This window comes from Pollicipes pollicipes, unplaced genomic scaffold (genome assembly GCF_011947565.3).
Source record: "Pollicipes pollicipes isolate AB1234 unplaced genomic scaffold, Ppol_2.1 Scaffold_5724;HRSCAF=6776_pilon_pilon_pilon, whole genome shotgun sequence".
In the NCBI taxonomy this organism is placed as follows: Eukaryota; Metazoa; Arthropoda; class Thecostraca; order Pollicipedomorpha; family Pollicipedidae; genus Pollicipes; species Pollicipes pollicipes.
Window position 1 is genome coordinate 12,582,602 of NW_023596746.1, and position 23,727 is coordinate 12,606,328.

Consider the following 23,727-nt stretch of genomic DNA (forward strand, 5'->3'; position numbering starts at 1 on the left):
CGCGGCGAGCTGCAGGCGCGCGCGAAACCGCTGGCCGCACGTGGAGCAGCGGTGCGGCAGCTCGTGCGCGCGCGCGTGCTCGGCCAGCGCCGGCGCCGAGGCGAGCCGGGCGCCGCACTGCCGGCAGGCGACGGCGCCATCCCGGCGCAGCTGTTCGTCGGCGCCGCACAGCGCCTCGTGGCGGCGCAGCGCAGCGCCGCCCGAGAAGCGCCGTCCACAGCACGAGCACGCAAAGCGCTGCGAGTGTATCGCCGCGTGTTTCTGCAGGCTGCTGGCGCTGACGAAGCGGCGCGAGCACTGCGGGCAGGGCAGCAGGCCGGCGGACAGGCAGGCGCGTGCGGCAGACGTGCGCCGCTTGGGTGGCCGCTGAGGCGAACTGGCGACCGCAGTCGGCGCAGCGCAGCGCGCCCGAGTGCCGGCGAAGGTGGCGCCGCCAGACGGCCGGCGAGGAGAACAGCCGGCCGCAGTGCGGGCAGGCGAGACCCTCGGCGGCGCGTTGCGGCCCCGGGCACGGGTGTGAGAGCAGGGACGGGCGTCTTGCAAACGTCTGAAGAGGACACGGTCAGATCAGAGGCGAACTATGCGGGAGGTGCACAGGGTCACAAGGCGACGACGCAAGAGGCCGCGGTCACCGTGCCGCCCCGGGAGCTGCGACCAGTGGCCCCACCTGGAGGCAGCTGTGACCACGGGCTCACCCTTAGATCGGCATGCTGGTGGGCCCACCCGGAGACAGCTGTGACCATGGGCCCACCCTAAGATCGGCATGCTGGTGGGCCCACCCGGAGGCAGCTGTGACCACGGGCTCACCCTTAGATCGGCATGCTGGTGGGCCCACCCGGAGACAGCTGTGAGAATCCTTGGTCCCAATGTTGGAGACAGCTGACCCACACCTTGAGGCAGCTGGTGCAGCGGTGGTCACCGCGGTGACGGCGCAGGTGGGCTAGCAGCGCGCGGCCCGTGGCGCAGCGGCGGCTGCACAGGGCGCAGCTGGTCTCGGATGTCTCTGCCGCCAGGTGGCGGGCGTGATGCTGCAGCAGGTGGTCCGCTAGCGCCACCTCGCCGGCCGGGATCTGCTCGCAGAGGGGACAGTCCCGGCTTGGCCCGGCCGCAGCCGCCGGCCCCTGCCTCTCTGTGTTGGCAGGAAGAGCAGGCGCTGCCTGCGAACGGGGACGGTGTGTAAGCATGGCAGGAGCAGTTCATAATGTGAAGTTAACGTAACAAAGTGACAGGCAAGGATGAGTGGGTACCGGAGAACACTGGCCTAGGCGGTGCCTAGGATGTGTTAACGTTCTGTGTAATTTCATGACCGTCGTCGGAGTTAAATCATTGACGTTACAGAATCAATTTCGTGGCTGCGTTTAGGCCATTTCAATCATCAGTACTCGCGAGTGTCGCCAGCATGAGCGAGTTACGCCTGCGCGGTCACGCTGTGTCACCTGTACGTCCGCCAGGCGCCGCCAGCGGGGATTGACCTCAGCCAGATGGGTAGGTCCAGTGACATGGGAGGGGAATGATGATGATGGACAGGGTCGGTAACTCCGATGACATGGGAGGGGACTGATGATGATGGACAGGGTCGGTGGGTCCAGAGACATGGGAGGGGACGGATGATGATTGATAGGGTCGGTGGGTCCAGTGACAAGAGGGGACTGATGATGATGGACAGGGTTGGTAGGTCCAGTGACATGAGAGGGGACTGATTATGATGGACAGGGTCGGTAGGTCCAGTGACATGAGAGGGGACTGATGATGATGGACAGGGTCGGTGGGTCCAGTGACATGAGAGGGGACTGATGATGATGGACAGGGTCGGTGGGTCCAGCGACATGAGACGGGACTGATGATGATGGACAGGGTCGGTGGGTCCAGTGACATGAGAGGGGACTGATGATGATGGACAGGGTCGGTAGGTCCAGTGACATGAGAGGGGACTGATGATGATGGACAGGGTCGGTGGGTCCAGTGACATGAGAGGGGACTGATTATGATGGACAGGGTCGGTGGGTCCAGTGACATGGGAGGGGACTGATGATGATGGACAGGGTCGGTGGGTCCAGTGACATGAGAGGGGACTGATGATGATGGACAGGGTCGGTGGGTCCAGTGACATGAGAGGGGACTGATTATGATGGACAGGGTCGGTGGGTCCAGTGACATGGGAGGGGACTGATGATGATGGACAGGGTCGGTGGGTCCAGTGACATGAGAGGGGACTGATGATGATGGACAGGGTCGGTGGGTCCAGTGACATGGGAGGGGAATAATGACGATAGACAGGGTTGGCAGGTGGGGCCAGACGTCGGATCGCACGACGTCACAGGGACCTGACGCCGTCCCGGTCCGAGCGTCTCGAGCCAGCAGCGGGACTGACCTCGGCTGGGTGGCCGGGGCTCCGCTCCCGAATGAGCACCACCTCGGTGACGTCGGGCGGCGGCTGGCCCGGCACGCCCACCGCCAGCGTGTGTCGCAGCTTCTGGGCGTAGAAGGGCGAGTACCAGACTCGCAGCTCGGAGCCAGCCGGCACGGCGCGCCGCACCAGGTAGTAGATGTCCTGTCCCATCTGACGGACACAGCCGCTTACCGTCACACGCAGTCGTGTCGTGCACGGACCTAAAGTACCGTCGATCGGTAAATGGTATGGTATTGACACTTTTATTTATTAGCAATCATGTCAATGCATGGCAGTATTGCTACACACGCCCTGAGTGACGGGACGTCAAATTGATTAAGGACTAGTGTCATTGGGGCTTTACGACGCACTCAGCTGCTGAGGCTATATGACGTCGCCTGCCTCTCAATCCATTCCATTGCATGCCATTATGAATGAATGCACAGGCCCGGAGTTTGGCTAAACTGTTGCCGCCGTCCACCCCAAGCTGTTCGGAGCATGTTGCCAGGACAGTGTCACTGCCATCCAACGCCAGATGAGGAGCTTTGGGACCGAGGATAGACGAGGGCAAAACATCAAATCAAGGACACCAACTGAATGGATACAAATATGTGTACATCTACAAGTGCTTATGCACAGTGAGCTAGTTTCCAAAAAATGAGTGAATTTTCATAAGAGTGAGCTTCAATCCATAAAACTTAATATTGTATTGAGCACAGAGCCAAGGTATCACCCTGAACATAAACCAGTCATAAACACAACGCCAGCCAGCTCTCAATTGCCACGGATCACGAATCTACAGTGCAGCATTTCCTTTTCACGCACAGCTCTTTCTTAGGCAAAATATTCCAATATTCTGACAATGCTATTCATTTTACCCTTAAATATTTGCTCATTAGTGGTTTACTTCCTGTTCTCCTAGCCCGTCCAGACCTTTCCGGTGCTTTGCTCGCCCGCCTACTGATTTGACTGTCTGGGGCGGGGTGGGTTCAAGTCACTCCAGACTCGCCGCTGACTGCGGTGACCTGGTGACCAGGGGGAGCAGCTGGGCTCAAGGTCAGGTGACGTCAGCGGGCGGGGCAGACCGTGCCGCGCACCGTGGCACATTCAGCTTTCGCCCTGCACGCAGCCACTGACCCGCCATTGCATGATCAGATGGCAGAATCATGGCACAGGCACTGCTCACATTGCATAAGCACTGTTTGATGTGGACAACGATTACGGAAATCGCCCGTTGAAAAGACGGGCACTCCATTTTATAAAATGCAAACAAATGCACCTTCAGCAGCCTGGACAAATTTTTTTGAAAAATGACAGTCTTATACTGAGCGAATGTATGTGATGAAAGCAGGACCATACTGGCCCTGCTGTGGTGATGATGGCTAATAAAAGATTACTAGCTGGGGTGTTATGCTATAGATGTCAGAATCTGACTGGCCTGAGCCTCAAGAACAAGGCAAGTCTACATCGCCCCATCCAATTTCCAAAAAGCTTCCCATTTTTTACAAACCTTGGAAAAAGTCCCTCCAGTCAGACTTGAGTAGCAGCTTGCTCCAACCATCCGACCCACACTAGGAGCATCCTATCGGGCCATGCCTCTCCCCTTCCCACGCAGTTAACACCAGGTCACGTGCCTGCAGGCAGACCAGGTTCTGCAGGTGTGGCTCCGAAGATGGTGACACCAGACACATCCAGTTGCACTGATCCTCATCACTGGTATCCAGAAACTGGTCTGACCCGTCGCTGGTGCCAAACACCTGCATGGCGGACAGAAGAGACCATATGACAAGTTAAATGATGTTTGTGTTACGCATAGCACACTTTTCCGATGTTCTGCCATCAGAGGAGGATGTTGGAGGTCATGCAGCTCCTTAATTATATCACATGAAATCTTGACACTGCATTTTCAGGCTTGTATATTATGACTATGAATCATACTAGTACACCAATTGCACGTCCTGTTTACACAAGCAATAATAGATGGGAAGTGGACAAATGAAACAAATGGACATTCTGGAATGCCGACTGCGCTTGACGATAAGTGCCCTCTCTTGCCTTTAACGGGAACTGGTGGTTGGCAATGCTGTCGATACGTGGCGCCACCATCGGTCCGAACAACGTGCCGCTCTGTAGCTGGGTGGTGGATGTGACCGACACGGTAGAGTCGAGGTGGAGACGCAGACCCAACATGGATGGCAGAGTGACACGGGCCCGACTGGTGATGCTGTCGCAGACCTACCACACACACCAACGATAAAACATCAACCAGGGGCGGGACGCATCACATGTGATCACGTCAAAAGTTTATCAGACACTGACTCAATGAGATATTGCATCCTTTCTTTCACATTTTCAGCATCCATCAGTGGAGACAAAGACAGAGGCAGGGACAAGGGACATGACACAGGAGGCAGGGGAGAGAGTGGGAACAAGACAGCAGCATTATTTCAAAGACTACATTGTGAATGGTGCACACTGGCACACAAGTCATCATGCTGTTGATAACATGTTGCAGGAGTGAAGCATGGATACCACTTCAGCCAAGCTTGCAAATCATGTAACAATTGTGGTGATCATTCAGTTTGACCATGTAGAGCCACTAAAAACAGCAACCAAGCACTTCCTTTTTCAACTCAAATTCCTCACACAGTTTGCACCAGGGCAGAATTGCCTGCATCAGGCTGAGTGCTTAATACTAAACAAGATCTGCAGCCCAGAAACATACCCTGGGAGCTTCCAGAAGCAGCTGACAATCCATGGTCAGATGCTTTCCTCCGCACATGTCACAACATGCCAGAACATCTTCTGGCAGGGGGCCTGTGAAATAACATGACGACTGACAGATTTTTGACATCCATGTGTATAAAATATTTGCCTTGCAAGATATCATCACTGGATTGCTGTGATCTATGGAGGTAAGAAGAGAGAAACTGACATGCCTATATACAAAACATGTATTCTCACAACATAAGAGAAATAGCTGCAATAATGCTCTTAGCAGGAAACTAAATTGAGGTGCATACATAAAGCAAGCTTCAAGCCTTACACTTCTTTGATTACTTAACATACATTATAATGTTGCACTGTCTAAGATAGGTTGTACCAAAATGACCACGTTGATACACCTTAACTATACAAGTGCATTAGCAAAACACCTCAAGATTATTGTTAACATCATAAAACTTAGGATCATAATGCACCAGGTACTAGGTTCCAGGTAACAGGACCAGATTCCACTTCCCAGGGTGATGAGTTCAACACTTCACAACCCATTCATCTATTAGATTACTAGTAATGCTAGTATATATTAGTAGGCCACCTTAACCTTGTTGATCACCAACTGCTATCTTTTCAATGACTTACTAAATCAACCTGCACATGATATTTCTAAGTGGGCCTTGTTCAAAGGAACTTAGTTCAAAAACCATACAGTCAAGTCAAAAAGCATGTAAAAACCCAAGCTTTATTTCGTGCATTATTACCACATCATTTAGTCTTGTGCGCACTGGGAGCTACCACAAATTATTTTCCATACCAGGAAGATGGCTGTCCTGACCAAAAAGTTCGTCAGGGAAATCCATTGTCCCCAGATCCTAGTTACACCCGTGTGCCATTTTACAGTGTTGAGCGGCACACGAGCACACAAGGCCAAGGCCGTATGAGACAGGTAAAACCGTCCGATGATTCTCGCTTCATCTTCGCTTAACGTTAGCGTACGTCACTGGGACTGAGACTTCAATGCGCGGCGAGCCGCTAGGCGCCGGCCGTAATGCTAACCAACGACTGGAATCATGGGTGTAGGAACAAGAGGGGGGGGGGGGGGGGGGCAGCTGAGCCATGGCCCCCGCTTTCGAAGGTGGGGGACCAGCAATGTTAACTTCCCCCCCATTGTTCAGATTAAGGTTATGTTTAGCTTACTTCTGCACTACGTTAGAGCTGATTTTACCTGGTTCACTAGCCATCTTCCTCAAATTGCGTCATCTTTTTCATCCGGTCATGGCCATCATGGCCATGGCCATCGTATGATGTCATGGCCATCGTCCGCTCATGGTCATGTCCATCGCTTAGTATCATAACCCGCAGGGCTGACGCCACGCGGCCCGTGAAGACTGCAACGCCGGGAGTTGGGGCTGTTGTTGCCATGACTTGCCAGCGAGCATGTTCAAAACCATGCTACGTAGTTTTTTTATCAGTAATCAGTTCTGACTGAATCTTGAACATTTTGAGACAAACATGGATTAGCCATGTTCTCGTAAGCCACTAGCCACTAGCTCAGTTACAGGGGCCTTAAAGACTGAGTTTTGATATCACATGTAAAGCTACATAACTTTCCGTTTGGGCCAAAGGTGCTTCCCGAAACATTGAGGAGCAAGAACGCATTCCTGCCTTCCTCCTTCCGGTTGTCGGCAGGGAAGGGAAATGCAAGAAGTACCCGCTCTATACTGTGCCACCCCTGGCGAGGACTGGGGATGATATAATGCGTAATTTCATGGTGATACAACACTCACTCGATCGATTATTGAGGCAAACCTTAAAAATACCTCTTAACATATTTTGCAACTCGATGCCTGGGTAGAACTAAAAGGGATGTAAACCATCTGTTTTATCTTGTTCTACATGCGCATCACACTTTTGTAGCTCACCCGTCGGCTGACCTCCACATTAACTGCCTGTATCCAGGCCGCCTGTACTCAGGCCGTCTGTACCCAGAATGGCTTTATCCAGAACGCCTGCACCCAGACCACCCGTACCCAGGTCGCCGTGAGGCTCGCTGATGCCGAGGCAGGCGCGCCCCACCAGGTCAAACACTGGACGCCTGGTAAACGCTGGGAGTAAGGACGAGAATAGTGCGGAGTCTGCGCCCCGTGCCACTTGGGTGGTCAGCGCATATCAACGTTACGTCAGACCCACGAAAAACCTCGAGTTCTCGGCATGGTGACTTGTAAGCCAAACGGAGCTGATACTGTGCTAGGGGGATTTAACGCACCAGACAAGCACTGTTATCAGATCGCAAGGAGATGTGAGTGGTTTTCAATGCGATGGAGCCGCATGCTAGTTGGTAAAAAAGTTTATTTCTGTGGCGTCCGAGTAACAAAATGAGTAAGTTTAGCTATGTTTTGAGCTGTGGTAATATGATGTAGGCATTTGTACGCTCATATCTTTATATAGAAGGCCAACACACGAAAAGAGTTTTCTGCAGAATACGATACTAAGAGCAGACATTATGCAAAGTTGACATAATAAACATCGGCATATGTCACGAGGTCTCTTTTCCAAATTTATCTAGATGGCTTTTTTGCTCTTAGTTTGATTGCCTAAATGACTGCGGTGTCAACAGCACATACTTTCGTAATATTTCACAAATTTGTATTATTGCTACAGCGCTAAGGACATGCCAACGCCTTGGGTCATATCTCGTGAGCCTCAGGTCAGGTGTCCTGATATTGTGACCGGGTTGATTCTACGCATCACATAACTTGTGCGATTTTTCGGAGAAACATGAAACATGACCGGATGGTCGGGTTGCGCTGGGTGGGAGACGACACCAGCTTGTGGGTTAGGTCGATGTTAACAGGCTAGGTAACGCCACCCTTTATTCAAATTTCTCCTGAACTGAGATGCGCATTAATTTATTTTTCGCTGTCATTTTATGCGTTAAAACCATCACTGCAGCACTGCGCGAGTATCCCGGCCATTTCGCCAGCCGAGTGTTGCAATGCCGTTCTCTCGTGTCATGCAATATCTTGGCAAGACGTCATCGACGGCAGGAAAGTGCAATGGTCTTAAAATATTGCAGGCAATTTTCCTCTAAAGGTAGCTCGTAGGCATGTAAATCAAGTATGACTTGGGTCGTTGTGGCGTAGCAACCGAAAGTAATATGCAATAGCAAATGCTAAAAGTGGCGTGATTTCCATAACGTTGGCGTGGTCGCTACCATGCTGCATCTGCTATGCTGAATTCTTCAAACTGAGCCCCAAATATTGGTTCCATGGGCTACGGTCACTGGCGTCCTTTAGCAAGCAATGCACCAAACCCCCGGGCAGTGATAGACCTTGACTCGCGGGCGGGCCGGCATCTGCCGGTGACTTTGCGAACCACGGCTGGACATGTCCTGGTCCCCTGTTGGCGCGGGCGGCTTCGTGCGTCCAGTCCGCTAGCGGCTTGAGCTCAAGACAGTGAAGGGTGGTGCGAGGAACAGGAGAGAATGAGGTACAGGAACAGGGGTTGGGGAGGTTGGAGTCGGATCCGAGTCACCGGCTGTGGATCGTGGTCTGGCGTTGGCACGTGGCAGAAGGTGGTTGTCTTGATCGGCTCAGTCGCGTCGGTGGTAAGTCTGAGTAGAAGTAAGTCTGATCGGCCCTCAGTCGCATCTGCTTTTTTCCCATATCTTAGCTTCATATTCTTGAAGTCCGTGGGAAGTAGGCGCAGTACTGTGTAACATGTTTGCGCATCCGTTGTCTGCGAATCTGACCCGCATGTAATGTACGCTTTGAGTGCCGGATATCCAAATGTGTGGACGCGTGACGTTCAAACCTTTACATTCAAATTGAGCGAAGCACGTTCGATCAGTCAAAAAACAAAATCGGTTTTCATCACACCTGTGATCATACGCCGAACGTGCCATATCTCGATCACGCCATATATTGCTGGCCGAGTGGCTTGTCTTCCCGCCTGCCAATGAGACGATGTACGGCGGCAGGTGTTCGGCATTCTGCTGCTATATTTCGGTTTGCGCATGTGGTGGAAGATGTCCGGCGATGACTCCGAGGCCACACAGTACATGGTCGAACGTCTGGAGAAAGCTCACACACCTCTCGACCTGGTCAGGTGAGGCCCCCTCACCTATCACCACTCGTCCTTCGTCACCATGCGCTTATGCTCGTACTAACAACAAACAGTGATAACAAGTGATTCGTCAGACGAAATCTGAACGTGCCACTCGCCAACCGACTGGTGACATGACAGGTCGAATCAGTGATATCAGCACGAAACGCCATGAGCCCCTGGTTTTTTGGCATCATGAGTTTGGCGATTTCATACCGGCGATCATCAGCCTTCAAAATAACAGAAGATACTGTCCCACCCCCCTTGGTACCGCATTTTGCCTCTTTTCACCACAAGAGGTTCCCGATAAAAAGTCCAAAATTAGTATGAGCATCGTTATTGAGATCTACCACTTTCAACAACGTCCTGGCTGTGACCGTGATACTATTGATTGGTTGAACCCATTTTATGGTGGGTGTTATGCAATGTTAGCCGACGATTCAAGCCTTCAGCGAGGCGGAGCAAAGGGTGCAAAACTAACAGAATGGTCTGTTTTTGACGTAGATAAAACAATAGCCGTAGCGTTGTTCATCGGAGAGAAAACAGGGGAATGGAGATAGGATGCATTGTTATTTCGGCACCATGCCTTTATCTATACGAATAGCAGGAGTCTCCTGCCTTTTTCCGATGAATAACGCTATGACTGCTGCCTTATGCATGTGAATAACGTTCCTTGCAACTGCGTTTAACAACTTACTTAAGCTTTGTTTTTGCCCAACCTTCTGTTTTAACAATCGGATTAGACAGTATTGATCTGGCTGTTGAGTCGGGTCTGTGCTAATTATTGGGCAAAATAGTCCCGTCCGTCTTGCAAGCTGATTTACCAGTACTACGACACTAGGAATGATCAAGCCCGCAGATGCATGCTATGTGTTGGCTATTTTTGCCTCCACCGTTTGGCTGGTGTCATGCGCCTCTGCCCACGCCTGTCTGATTTCCCTGGCTTTCCGCGCTCTCTCAAGGAGCTCGCGACGAAGCTGTACCACGCTGAACGGGCCAGCTCGGAATACCGCTGGGAGGAGGATTATACCTCTGGAACGATGACTGCTTGAAAAATATGTGCGCAGTATGGTGCGTGAATTTGGCGGTGGTAGGTGTGTGTCGGCGTATTTAATGTTTATAGTATGCTTCAACTTGATTTATCTAAGGAGTGAGTTATAACTACCGGTTTATGTAATCAATCGCGGAGAATTAATGTTTTATTTTTCAGGGTTAAGGCTAGGATGCTTTAGAATGAGTTACAGTCAAAATGTTCTGACATAAGTGTTGTAACGCATAGTTTGCATCTTGCATTGAAATCCGATGTCGATTGTATCCTCTCCTTTCACTGGTTTGGACCAGTTTCGACACATAAGCTTTTGAAGGCAAACTTTTGAAATCTTTTAAAATGCGAAATCGACCGCAAAGCTTGGAACAAAGAACGAATGTGTGTTGGTATTATGCGATAGGAGGTTCTCCAACGGCTTTAGAGCTTTATCGTGGAAATCGAATTGTGTTTTAAAAACTTGGAAGACATTTTCCTTTATCTCATATACTGCGGATGGTGGCGCAACTGCTGCATCAAGCGAGGGCCGGTCTAGTTTATTGTAAACACGATACGTCACATAACATAACGATAACGATAACGATAACATAACGTGTCACATAGCGATCCAATATGTCGGTCATTGCTTTGAATAAGGGATTTAAGATTTTGGCACTGCGGTGCCCGCAGTCGGTAACAAATCAGTACACGCTCTTTCGTACTTCAGCGATGTACCGGGAGGCGCTTGACCTGGTACCTGGCACTGATAGCCAGGGCGCGCTCGGAGGATGAGTTGTTGTATTCGAGCCCGCTGATATATCCAAGCTAATAGACACACCAGATTCACCGGATAGCTAGACCTCTATGTGAACTTGTTTGTGCCACATTTGCAGACCTCTGGACTATGACTTTCGGCTCAAATAACGTCGAACAAGGTCTAACTTGAGAACCACGTCTCATGTGCCTTCAGATCTCTCGCGCCCCAGTTTTACCGCGGTACCTTTTCTACGTCAAACGCTGTTCAGATTCACATCAGGTCTGTGACCTCATCTGACCAAAAAAGGTCAAAATTAGCAAAAATCTTCAATGATAATTTTTATACTTGAACGTAACATAACGGTCATGAACGGCAAGTTCCTGAAAGCTGAAGCTTGGTGGAGCTTATTTTAGGTCATTTACTAATCCTGCCTTGGTGAGTTTAGTATGGTTGTTTGGACGTTTTTGTGATCAAGGAACTGAAAATGGGCGTCATAAACTACCCCAAGGCTGCCAATGAGAAAGCTGTTTGGTGTTTAGCCTGATTTGACCTTCCTAACTGAATCATGGTCAGTATAACGATGCGTTACCCTGATTGCAATTGTCCGATTGTCCACTGAGGTGCGCGTTATTTTGATTGTTTTAATATTTTCCAGTTTCGTTCCGATTCGCATCGTACCTTAATGTCACGTTACGAAAGCGACCAGTGTTTGCCGTTTGACCGCTCGACCGTTCGCTGTTTGTCCGTGGCTGGGATAGCCCGCGGCCGGTGACAGCAGCTGTGCGCACGGCCAAGTGCCGCCAGAGGACCGGATGGAACGCGCCGAGCATTGCAACCGCTCTGATACCCTTCTGGGAGGACCTGGTCGACTTCAATAGATCGATCGGGATGGGGAACTGGGTGACAACGGGTGACATAGCTCCAGCGGAACGGGGTGACACCGCGCGCGACACGGGCGCGATCCCTGTGTGGTCCCTGGACTTATGCTTTGGTGTAACCTCGAAAACCACATGGACAGGCCAGCAAGCCTTCAAAAGTTCAAGACCACCTTCAGACTTAAGATGCAGGGAGTCATCGTGTACAAATGATCGGACGATCGGGCACCTGTAGCAGGATCAGCTGCATTGTATCTTGCACCGCCAGGGGCCATCTGGGGTACCTTTTGTTGGCGCGACTCGACAGGTGTGGAGCCTATGACTATCTTTCACTTGTGATTCGTCATTCAATTTGCGCTCAAAAACCATCAGTCACGATTGCGCGACAAATTCACTAGCCGCTGTTGAGGAGAACGTGAGTTAACTTTTATCTGGACCTTCCTGTACTTTTAAGAGCTTCCGCATATTGCATTCAATTGTTTTTTCCAGTCCATGTGTTATCAAACGAAAACTTGTCAAAAGCATTTGCAGACTGGTCTATATATGAATTTATATGAGGGACTTGGCATGATAAAGATATATCTGTAGCTGCAGGGCATTACTCAGTACAAAATGCATATGCCTCTAATTGTGATGCATCTGTGTACTTATTGCCTAATCGTCCCAAAAAACATCCATTTCTTCGGACCAGTATTCCATTTTTGTTCACTTGTGGTGGTTCAGGGCGACGTTTGGGGGCTCAAATAAGAATTAGAAAGGGGAGGGCTCAGGTCTCCCGGAACGCATATAAAGCGATGCCCCGGCTGGTGTGTACCTGCACACTGCTAATACCGTTCCTGAAAACTATGAGGTACCTCTGCTTTGAATGCACATGCTGACTGGTCCTAACATTCGCATGACCTACAACAAAGACCGCTGCTTACACTGAGTGAGCTGCACTGCTTTACCTCTGAAGTCTGCTGTAATATTGATGAATAAAGTTACACACCTATAAATTGCTGCAGTCTGATTTATGCTATCTGGTGTGCTCCAATGTACTTTTTCCAAGGCAAAATGTATACCATGCGTGTCTAGGTTAGTACCGTATCCGTATCTTAACTGCATGCCATGAGTGTCTAGGTTAGTACCGTATCCTGTCCACACTCGTTTCTCTGCTTGTTTTGGTGCCCATTGACGCATTGTTCCGCCCATATCTGTTCAGAATCAAGTGGGAGCACGACATTGTGCGCCAGGAATGCAGCGCAGAGAGAAATCCATGTGAGTGCAGCCTGGTGCTGCGAAACCGGAGGACGTACCGAACAGTTATCGTCATCTCCTTCATCATCTTCACCATCGGTTTTATTGGCCTGTTCGGCACCTGCTGCGAGAACCACACCACGCTCTTCCTGGTATGTGCCAGACACTTAAGGTGGATGCCTAGTATGGGATCTAAATGTCAAGTAACAAGTTGAACTCTGGTTTGAAACAACGATAACCACACTCATACTTATCTCGTGGGACAGAGAGCATGAACTTAGAAAACAGCTCATGTTTTGTCCTCTTGTGTGCAGAGCCTATAACTCCTTGCTCCGTCCAGCACAACACGTTTTGTCAACATATCTATCGCTATATTTCCATACTGTTGATGTGAATGTCCCGGGTATTTTTCATCAGCACTTCCTCGTAGGAAGTCTTTCAGCCATTTCGTATTTTAACTCGCGGTGGATGTTGCGTTGTTAATGCCAGAGCCGTGCGTGTTTCGATGCCCCAGAGCGACGCCCAGTTGTGGTGCAAGGACGCATCGCTACATGGGGCACGCGTTCTGTATGTGTAGCGGGCGGCACCGCCGCTTGGCTGACGTCCAGCTGTCGACAGTTCGTGCTGCTGGCCGGCGCCATGGCCCTGGTCGAGTTCGGCACGGCGGCGGCGCTCTTCCGGTCATACCAGCAGCTGACTGTCGTCACGCCCAACGTGCGACGCGTGATGAGAGGTCACGTGCCGCCCTCCACACAGCTCACGAGCGTCTCGCCGGAGGAAAAGGAGGCCTTCGGCAGGGCCATGGGCTGGTTGGACGAGATGGGCAGCCTGGACGCGGCAAGGATGGGGCCACACTATTTCTCTTGGGGCGATGAGATGCGCGCTATTTTCGACTCCGCCAAGAAGAAGACCCTGCACATCGCGTTCGGTGAAGTGGCGGGCCTGCTCCTCTCAAGCGACAACAGTGAATCCAGGAAGCCAGTGAACATGACACTGGGCTATGATCCACTGTGCAGTGCGGGCCGATCGGAGCTGCGACGCAGGAGTCTGACAGGTTACCTGGCCGACACGCTGCGAGGCCAGATCAGCTCAGCCGCCAAGGACTTCATGGACGACTGGAGTTCCCAGGACAAGTGGAGGGAGTTGGCTCCGAAACTTGATTACATATGGAACCTGCAGAACATGTCGCTGAGTGAAAAGACTTACGAGGTGGCTATCAATCAGGGCTGCCTCTACACGTTCAACATTCGCATCCTGCGGGAACTGAAAAAGGTACGATGTCCCTGATGTCACCCTAAAGCCCCTCTCCCGGGCATTTGCTTGACGCCGGGGTGAATGGCTCATTAAAGTGCACTTCGTTTCACTTCCTTGGTTTTCGTTCCTCCAACTTGTGCTGACTTGAAATGCATGCAAATGCGATCCATTAACATTTATAAACACGTATAGTTGTGATCGTCGCCAGGACGTTCGCTCGATTTTGGTCCCAAGAACATTTTAGCACCGCTGAACCCTCCGTTCATTAAACCCTGTTTAACCCATCTTGTTGAATCTTGTGGAACATGCTCTCGTATTTCACAGGTAGAGGAATTCGAGTCGCTGATCCTGACGAACGCGCTGATCACCTTCTTCGGGTTCGTTCTGCACGTGCTGGCATCCGCCGCCGCCCACCTCCTGGTCCGGGAGTTGCGAAATTTCTTCGAGTCGAGAGTTGCCCTACAGAGGGAGGCCGTGGGCGATGCAGTCACAGTGGTAACGAGCAACAACACGAGCAACAGCACCAACCAGCAGAGCAGCGGCCAGCAGCAGCAGCAGCAGCAGCAGCAGATGATGATGATGCCTATGATGTCTCAGCCCTGCTACCAGCAGCCCGGTCAGCAGCCCTACCAGCAACCATATCAGCAACCATATCAGCAGCCGAGTCAGCAGCCATATCAGCCAACAGTTCAGCAGCCGTATCAGCATCCAAATCAGCAACCAAATCAACAACCGTATCAGCAACCTAATCAACAACCGTATCAGCAACCCTGTCAGCAGCCATATCAGCAGCCATATCAGCAGCCGATTCAGCAGCCATATCAACACCCAAATGGGCAGCCAAATCAGCAACCATACCAACAGCCAAATCAGCAGACATATCAGCAACCTTACCAGCAGCCAAATCAGCAGCCGTACCAGCAGCCAAATCAGCAGTCTGCCCCGCAGCAGACCGCACCTCAGCCTCAGCAGATTATTGAGCCGGCCAGCTCTGCCCTTCCCGGACAGGGGATCCAACGCCCGCAGCCGAATGCTCCGCAGCAGACGACGGAGCGGGCCCAGCCGTCCCAAGGGCCGCCAGCACGCGATCCGGCGCCAGTGATGGTAGCTGCCGCCCGGACCTCAACTGCAGCTCTGACTGGGGATCTGACTCCCACGCCGCTCTGTGAAGGCGGAGAAGAGAAGCGGTTTGCTCTCAATCCCTTCATGGAGCCTTCACCAGTCGGGACCGAGGGCATGCCGAGAGTCCGAACTCCAGGTACGTCGGTCGAACAGGTGCTGCCACCTATAGAGCTTTTGATGTACGAACACACGAGCCACGTTCGTAAACAGAGGAAGCGCTAGTGTGTTAGGATGTTCTCCGACCCCAGGGGCTTTTCCTCCTTGGTGTGAGCGACGATGCTGTAGTTTCCGCTGTTTTGCTCCGGAAGTCAGCCGCGTTGCCCCTCCTCCAGCCTGGGCCGTAGTTTCCTAAACGTTGGCTAGTTGATCCTCGTCATATCCGGCGGATGTTCCTGCTTTAGGCAGCGAATGGTTTTCGACAGCAGAGCTTCACTGCATTTCTCCAGGGTTTTTCAGCTGTGCATGTAGGCTTAAGGTTTCTTTGGTCTTCACTACGAAATCGCAATCTTAAAATGGCCCACCTTATGCTGCCACCATTGAACCTGAGCCTGCTGCCTGCAAATAGTCCGCCATATGCTGCCACCAGTGAACCTGGGCCTGGTGCCTGCAAATCGTATAATTATTTATCCATACCAAAAGGCAAAAGGGCAATTCCCCATGTTTTTGTGTGCAATGCATAACAAACAGTTTCCAGAATGCAGAATTTTGGAAGGGAGTATACGTATAACCACTTATTATACGCATTATAATAAGGGGTTAGCATCATCACGTATTATTTTGATGCGTATACTATCATTACTTTTGCACATTTTACGTATCGTTATTTTTATTATGTATTACGTACGTACGTATTATACGTATTGCATTCATAAGTATATTATTAGAGAGTAAACGTGTAACCGTACTCAAGTTTGAGCGTAGGTCCCCTGAACGCTATAAAATGTGGTGCCCTCTCGTACGATTAAGAAAACTCAGTGACACGGACCCGAAACAAGGGCATACAACTCCGGTATAGCTGTCGTTCCTCCTAAGCCCTGTAAAGGGATTATGCCAAACCCAGGCGAAGAGATTCTCAAAACTCGAATGGAAGCCAAGGCTTCACAGCCCCTGCGCAGAGGGATGTCTCAAATTCAGGCAAAGCAAGTCTCAAGCTTAAGCGGAGAAGCCCAGAGCCTAGGTGGGGAGCGGTGCCCCAGACTCCTAGAAAAATGGTGTCCCTAGCCTTAGTAGATAAGCACTCCAACGTTCTAGTAATGCCCATTCGTCCATGTCCATTGTCCGGTAGTCCCAAAGCCGAAGTAAGGTGCCTCCAAACCAATAGTGTATATGGAACCCAATGCCCAAGTTCCTGAGTTCAATAGATAGGGCCCAGTCCAGCAGAGAGGCACCATAAGCTCAAGCAAAGCCTGTCCGTAGCTGTATGAAGAGGACGGCTTAAGAGAGCAGGCGCCGACAGACATAGGTAGAGGGCTCCCAGGGCTCTGGTTGAGGTGTGCCCAAAGTCGGGTGAAGGGTTACCCCGGGATCTGGCTGAGGTGTGCCCAAAGTCGGGTGAAGGGTTACCCCGGGCTCTGGCTGAGGGTGTGCCTAAAGTCGGGTGAAGGGTTACCCCGGGCTCTGGGTGAGGTGGGCCTAAAGTCGGGTGAAGGGTTACCCCGGGCTCTGGCTGAGGTGTGCCTAAAGTCGGGTGAAGGGTTACCCCGGGCTCTGGCTGAGGTGTGCCCAAAGTCGGGTGAAGGGTTACCCCGGGCTCTGGCTGAGGTGTGCCCAAAGTCGGGTGAAGGGTTACCCCGGGCTCTGGCTGAGGTGTGCCTAAAGTCGGGTGAAGGGTTACCCCGGGCTCTGGCTGAGGTCGTGCCTAAAGTCGGGTGAAGGGTTACCCCGGGCTCTGGCTGAGGTGTGCCTAAAGTCGGGTGAAGGGTTACCCCGAGCTCTGGCTGAGGTGTGCCCAAAGTCGGGTGAAGGGTTACCCCGGGCTCTGGTTGAGGTGGGCCTAAAGTCGGGTGAAAGGGCACTCCAAGCAGACCGCACAAGTACAGCACAGACCAAGTAGACAGCTAGGACCTGATGAGCCCTGTCTGCGTTCTCGGTAGCTGGGAAAGTCCAAAACTGAAATATTGGCAGTGTTCTACTGGGCTCACCCCGAACTAAATGCCGAGGCGCTTGAAATGAAAGGGCGAGGTCAAGTTTAACGGCAGACTCGACATCAGAAGAAACAGACGTTTGCAAAGTTAGGGGGAGTGGTACTCCGGGTTCGAGTAGAGCGCACCTCTCAAGCGACACGAGCACTCCCAAGCACTCCACAAGCACTCCATAAGGCAGCCCAAGTTGGAGGGGTATCTCCCACCCAGGTAGCAGTGGCCTCCTCACCTTCAAGCCCAGCTGAGTGGCGCCGTAAACCTCGAACCAAATTACTTTTCGTTAAGGCCTTCATAATCTAGATTAACGTTAGCGCTTGAAATGAAAGGGCGAGGTCAGGTTTAACGACGGACTCAACATGAGAAAAAAATGGGCAGTGTGACCATTGCCACCACCGTGACCCTGCTTCGGCCGTTGCAGGGTACCCGGACCCGCCTCCGCCGTACCAGGCTCACGCTCCGACCGACGAGCGCCGTCCTGGCGCTCTGCTCTCCGGCGCCGGGTCGAGCCCAGCGCTGCACCAGCAGCACGCGCCGGGCAGCGTGCGGTTTGCCCCCAGCGCTGCTCAGCAGGAAGGGTCGACGCCAGAGCCAGCACCCGCTGACGGGCACGGCTGGGCCGCAGCAGACAAACCGGGCATGTTTTAGGGCGGCGTGGGTAGGTCGCAGAGCGGGGAATGCGGTCTGGTGTAGAACTTATCTCTGCGGTAGGCGATGTGATGGTCTGTGCACGGGCTGTGGGTTTGCCCAACATTCAGTACGTATGGCTACACTGCAGAGGTCTCACTGCAGTGATGGCGACTTGGGTTGTTGCTTGTTCAATATTATTATCGCTTTTTCTCGTTAATATACGTTTGTAGCAAAATCTCGCGCTTTGAAATGAGATTGCTTTGTTGTTCACGATTCGAGAAAAAAATTCATTTAAGAAACAGAACTTCCACCTGCATACGCCAGAATCAGGGTGATAAGTCCCGTTTTGAAAAAAGTTAATTGTTCCTCCACTGGCCGGATAGGACAGACGATAAAAATTTGGTAGTAGAGGAGTGAGGGTAAGACCAGGGCAAAGACGAAAAACCAACAAGTTCGTGTGGATTAGAGAGAATGCTCAACATTTCGAGAAACTGATGCAATATCAGATGTGATGAAATAAGCTCACTTATAGCTATTTGTATACTTTTAAATGCAAACCACTCTACTAGTTGCTGTACTTCCACTTAAGTACATATGCTTCTTTATACGTCATCGTTTAATTGCGTCATAGAACATTCGTATGACGTCAGGGAGCCGCCAAGCTGGCTGCACAAAATTATCTCCCTATCGGACGGGCTGATTCACTTGTGGTACTTCAACTTCGTGCAAGGTGTCGTTGCAATGGATGCAGCGTTTCCAGAATCCAAATATCGTTGCCTGCACGTGTTTTGGTCGCTTCTCGTGGTGCTCTGACATATCAACCCGTCAGGTTGTTGTTCACTAAATAAACAGATATACATGTACTAATACTTGTGGTTCTAATGCTTGTGAAGTTTATGAAATGTTACTGGATCTATTGTTTTTTTATTGCATGTTGCTTGTTATCATGCATTTATCATCGAATACTGGCATTCACATGCTTAGTATAGGTGTTATTTTTTTCCAAAAACCTTACTTTCGTGATGACTAGTACTACTGTCCAACTTTCTGCATTATGTAAGACAGAACGTGATTTGTGTTTAAAACTTGCATTGAACGCATAACTTTGGTAAAGACCGAACTGAAGACCTTTGGTTCTAGAAATCGTGCCCACGCATGCCAGACGCGAATAATTCGACCATCATATATTTGTCTTGGCCTCAAACGCCGCATGACCAGTGAGGTGACAGTATTTGAGTGACATGTCAATAGCGCCATGCATCCCTGGGTGGCCTTGAAATATAATGCACCAAAAAGCCTGCACATCTCCGCGGGCGTGTAGCTCAGGAACTAGAGTCTGAAGGGGGACAGGGCTGTAAACTGTCCCGAATAACGCCAAAGATCGCTACCACAGTTCGAAACCCATACGAATGTGGGACACTCCGTTCAATATGCTACGGTAGGTCAGTCGCCTGGAGCGGTTGCAATCGAACTGATTCGCTATCATGGTACGAGCATGTTATTGTTGACATTAGTATGCGTAGACTTGCCTTCGATACGATCACCAATGCTTGGTAGCGTCGGTAAGCGCCAATCGTACATTAGTCGTGACAACCAATTACCCGGGCGCTCTGAGCGCACACCGCCGGTGTGATGGGCCTCCAATAGGGCTCTTGGTTGTCAGTTTCGGTGGGCCCCCGGGCCTCTCTTCTGGCCTCATTGCACACTACCCTTGGTCGAACCGGGGCCCCTCACCAACACAGAACCCCCTGTTAGGCACTGTGGGTCCGTGACAGGTACAGGGGCCCCGACTAGTTTTAATTACTGGCCCCGGCTTTGTTCGTGCTTGAAAATGAGCCCTGAAACACATCCTGATACTGAGCTTACTGTGCGGAGCTGGTGCTGTCTGACCGGCATTTAAGCCCTTATAGACTCAGGATGTCCCCGGTCAGCCGAAAGGGCCCTCTGGCTAGCATTAGAACGTCCGGCCCTGCGGGTTGGGCCCCTGGGTGCGAACTCCGGCTGGCCTTTCGGTCCTTAATCGTCGGTCGCGAGGAGCCCAAAAGGCCCCTCGAACATTAAGTGGATGGGGCACCTGCCCCCTGTGCCCCCCCCCCCCCCGTGCCTGCGCCATTTCGGCTTAGATCACAATGCATGCCAGCAATAGGCGACGACATGCCCCCTAAGCCAGACGACCCTTGTTATCTGGATTAAGTGCGCTCGATTTGAAACCAGGCCCGTCAATGTGCAGACGCAAAGCAAGGCAGCTCTGGCTGCAAATGTAAAGCAGCTCTGGTTGCAAATGCAAAGCAGCTCTACCATGCAAAGCAGGTCTGGCTGCGTAAAATCATCGGTCATTTCAATCATTCCTCTGAGTTCTTTGCCCTGCCATCGGTAAAAAGCGCAGATACATCACTGATTCACCAGTCCGTGCCCAGGTATTTCTGAGATTATCTCCAACAAGCCAATCCTTTTCCGGCACTACCAGCTTCTGTGCACCCAACAGGCCGTGGAGCGCTGTCAGTGCTGACGCATGCCGTCATCTGTTGGGAGAAGGCCCAGGAATGTGTTTATGTCATCTGCGACCATATGATTTCATATGCTGGTTGTTCTTCGGAGAAGCGCAACTCCTAAGCTGTTGCTGCCATAACCGAATGGCTAGTTCTGAAACATATGACGCGGACTGAGGAATGCTGCATAAAAGAGGGGGTCTAGAGCTGCAAGTGCTCCGGTTTTGTGCATTTTGTGCATTGTGTTTGGGACAGCGCATACACCACATTTTTTAACACGTTTTACCCACTAGATTTTGGGGCTTACGTTGAGCCCAGCTGAATATGTGACGATGCCAGCACACCAGTCCACCTTTCCTTCAGCCTCCTATATATCACAAGGCAATTTGAGATGAACATTTCCACATCGTATGAAGCTTCATCTGTTGCATTTACGGACCCCTGCATAAACCTCTTATAGCACCGCTGCATTTGCGAAAGCCATGCATAACACCCCTATGGCACTGTTACATTTACCGAACCCCTGCATAACCCTCTTACGACACTGTTACATTTACGGAGCCTCTGTGCAACCCTTCTCGGCACGGTTAAATCCACGGAACCCTGCATAACCCCCTATGCAATGTTACATTTACGTACCCCTGCATAAGCCCCTTATAACACTGTTATATTTACGAAAGTCATACATAACGCCCCCATGGCACTTTTACATTTACCGAAACCCTGCATAAACCCGTAATGGCACTGTTACATTTACGGCGCCTCTGCATAACCCTTCTTGGCACGGCTAAATTTACGGAACCCTGCATAACCCCTTGTGACAATGTTATATTTACGGAGCTACTGCATAGGCCCCTTATAGCACTGATACATTTATGAAAGCTATGCATTTACCCCTTATGGCACTGTTACATTTACGGAACCCCTGCACCATGCATACTCGTTCAAAAACATATGTGTCGAAATGGCCAAAATTGCGCGGGAAGCACGCCGATGCACGTTAAATGATGCCACACATCGCATGGTTTCATGAACGTTGGCATGCTAAGATGAAGCGTATTATTTTCACGATACATACACGAGAATCTTTGGGCTCGCCTACGGAAGTGATGTGAATGCAAAATTCGCAAACAATCGCGAGGTCTTACAGAGACCAATCTGCTCTTTTCCCACGAGGCTCTATCACTATTATTACGAAAATACCATGGGGTCCCCTCAATCCCGTCCCTTATCACCTCGCGTTATGAAAATACGGCAGAACCGAGTGACAGTTGAGTCAAGGCTCAGTTGTGTTGATGTGATGACCGGGACGCCGAAAAAGTTATGCAATAAGTTAAAGAAGCTGTACTACACCAGGATGCCGAAGAAACAAACATTACAAAGGTCCCAAAGAAGAACAATACGAAATGAACAAGCCAATGATGGGTGCCATGTTTGTCCAATACACAATGGGTACTACCTGAAGTGAACAAGAGCACACGCACACACACATGCGTACACACGCACGGGAGGAGTGTGCACGAATATACGACTGCCGGCCGTCCAGCTCACCTGGCCGGCTCATCCAGCGGGCGTACATACCTCTTGGTGGTAGCTAGGCATACCTCAGCATCTATTTAACGTAATGTTTGCAACACTTGGCCGTCGTTTTCGCCGTCTGGGTTCGTTGATAGCCTTCATGTGCATGATTGTTCGGACGCGAGTGAAGGTCTTCAGCGCAGCAGAAGGGATAAGGTGGGAAACCTGGCTTGTGGCGTCGCCAGGAAGTCGGCGGCCGCCTCTGACCTCCTGTTCAGCTGGTGCGACTCCGTAGCGCGATGCAGAACGCCGCCTCCATCCGGCGGAAATCCTCGCGGAAAGCTTCCGCCGGTGCCGGGAGCCGCCCGACTGCCCAGCCTGAGCCACGGAGGGCGCGCTGACCTTCCTCCAGTCTGTGAGGACAAGGATCGGATCGGTGCCTTGTGTGGCACGCAGGCTCGGACGAAGTCCTGGCGCTGTCCATGCCAGGCACGCCGGTGTCTGTGTCGGCTGCCCCAGACTTGGATGGTGTGTGTGGGGGGGGGGGGGGGGGGGGAGCAGCCGCTGGTCGCTGGCCCAGTATTCTGACACACTTGGAGCAATGTCGCTGAATCTTCGCGACCGTGTCGATCGTCCAGGTCTGTGTCACCATGGTCATTCCGCGGCTTGGAACTCGTCTCCGAGACTAGCTCCGAACAGACACGTCTCCTCGGCCATCTCAGCTCTCCGAACTGCTTTTCATTTGAAACACTCTCCAATGGTGCCGATAGTGAAGTGGTTGACGCGTCTGCTTTTAACAGTACACACCTGAGAAACCAAAGGTACGGGGGTTCGATGGCCGCAGCGCCCGCCGTTCCTGCCAGGCTGAGAGTCAGGCAACGTCATAAAGTCTCAACAACTGAGCTCGTCGCAGAGCCCCAATGACACACACACACACACACACACACACACACACACACACACACAACACACACACACACACACCACACACACACACACACACACACACACACACACACACACACAAACACACACACACACCACACACCACACACACACACACACACACACACACACACACACACACACACACACACACACACACACACACACACCACACACACACCACACACACACACACACCGCGCGCACGCGCAACGCGCACGCGCACGCAAGACGCAGACGCAGACACAGACAGGTCTCCGGCTTCGGCTTCGGCTTCGGCTAGTAAGCCCACATAGCTGTCGCAGCCAAATAACAGGGCCGGCAGTCCGCAGTGCAGGGTGGCCATAGTGTACTTGAAGGTCGGGGCTAGAGATGGAGCCGCTCCTTTCCCGAGCCATGCCAAAGAAACTATTTAGTCGGTACTAATTTAGGCATCGAGCCAGCATGTGGTTACGATCTCCGAACAGCAGGTAGGTGCCGGATCCCAACAGCGGGTAGGCGCCGTCTCCGAACAGCACGTAGGTG

The 23,727-nt window shown here is 51.5% G+C and overlaps 2 protein-coding genes across 2 annotated transcripts; one reads left to right on the top strand and one right to left on the bottom strand.

Moving 5' to 3' along the window:
* Nucleotides 1-562: 562 nt before the first annotated feature.
* LOC119102684 (PR domain zinc finger protein 15) lies at nt 563-6,070 on the bottom strand. Its single transcript, XM_037226142.1, has 7 exons — nt 5,925-6,070; nt 5,115-5,206; nt 4,445-4,624; nt 4,024-4,146; nt 2,372-2,560; nt 1,051-1,157; nt 563-578 (listed from the first exon to the last, which is right to left on the bottom strand). Exons 1-7 carry the CDS (start codon nt 5,968-5,970, stop codon nt 563-565), a joined length of 753 nt encoding a protein of 250 aa, XP_037082037.1. The 5' UTR covers nt 5,971-6,070.
* Nucleotides 6,071-8,554: 2,484 nt separating this feature from the next.
* On the top strand, nt 8,555-18,268 carry LOC119102685 (protein transport protein sec31). The gene is made up of 6 exons (XM_037226143.1): nt 8,555-8,717; nt 9,090-9,217; nt 13,072-13,258; nt 13,725-14,378; nt 14,685-15,618; nt 18,042-18,268. The coding sequence occupies exons 1-6, from the start codon at nt 8,595-8,597 to the stop codon at nt 18,266-18,268; spliced, it is 2,253 nt and encodes a 750-aa protein (XP_037082038.1). The 5' UTR covers nt 8,555-8,594.
* The last annotated feature ends 5,459 nt before the right edge of the window (nt 18,269-23,727 follow it).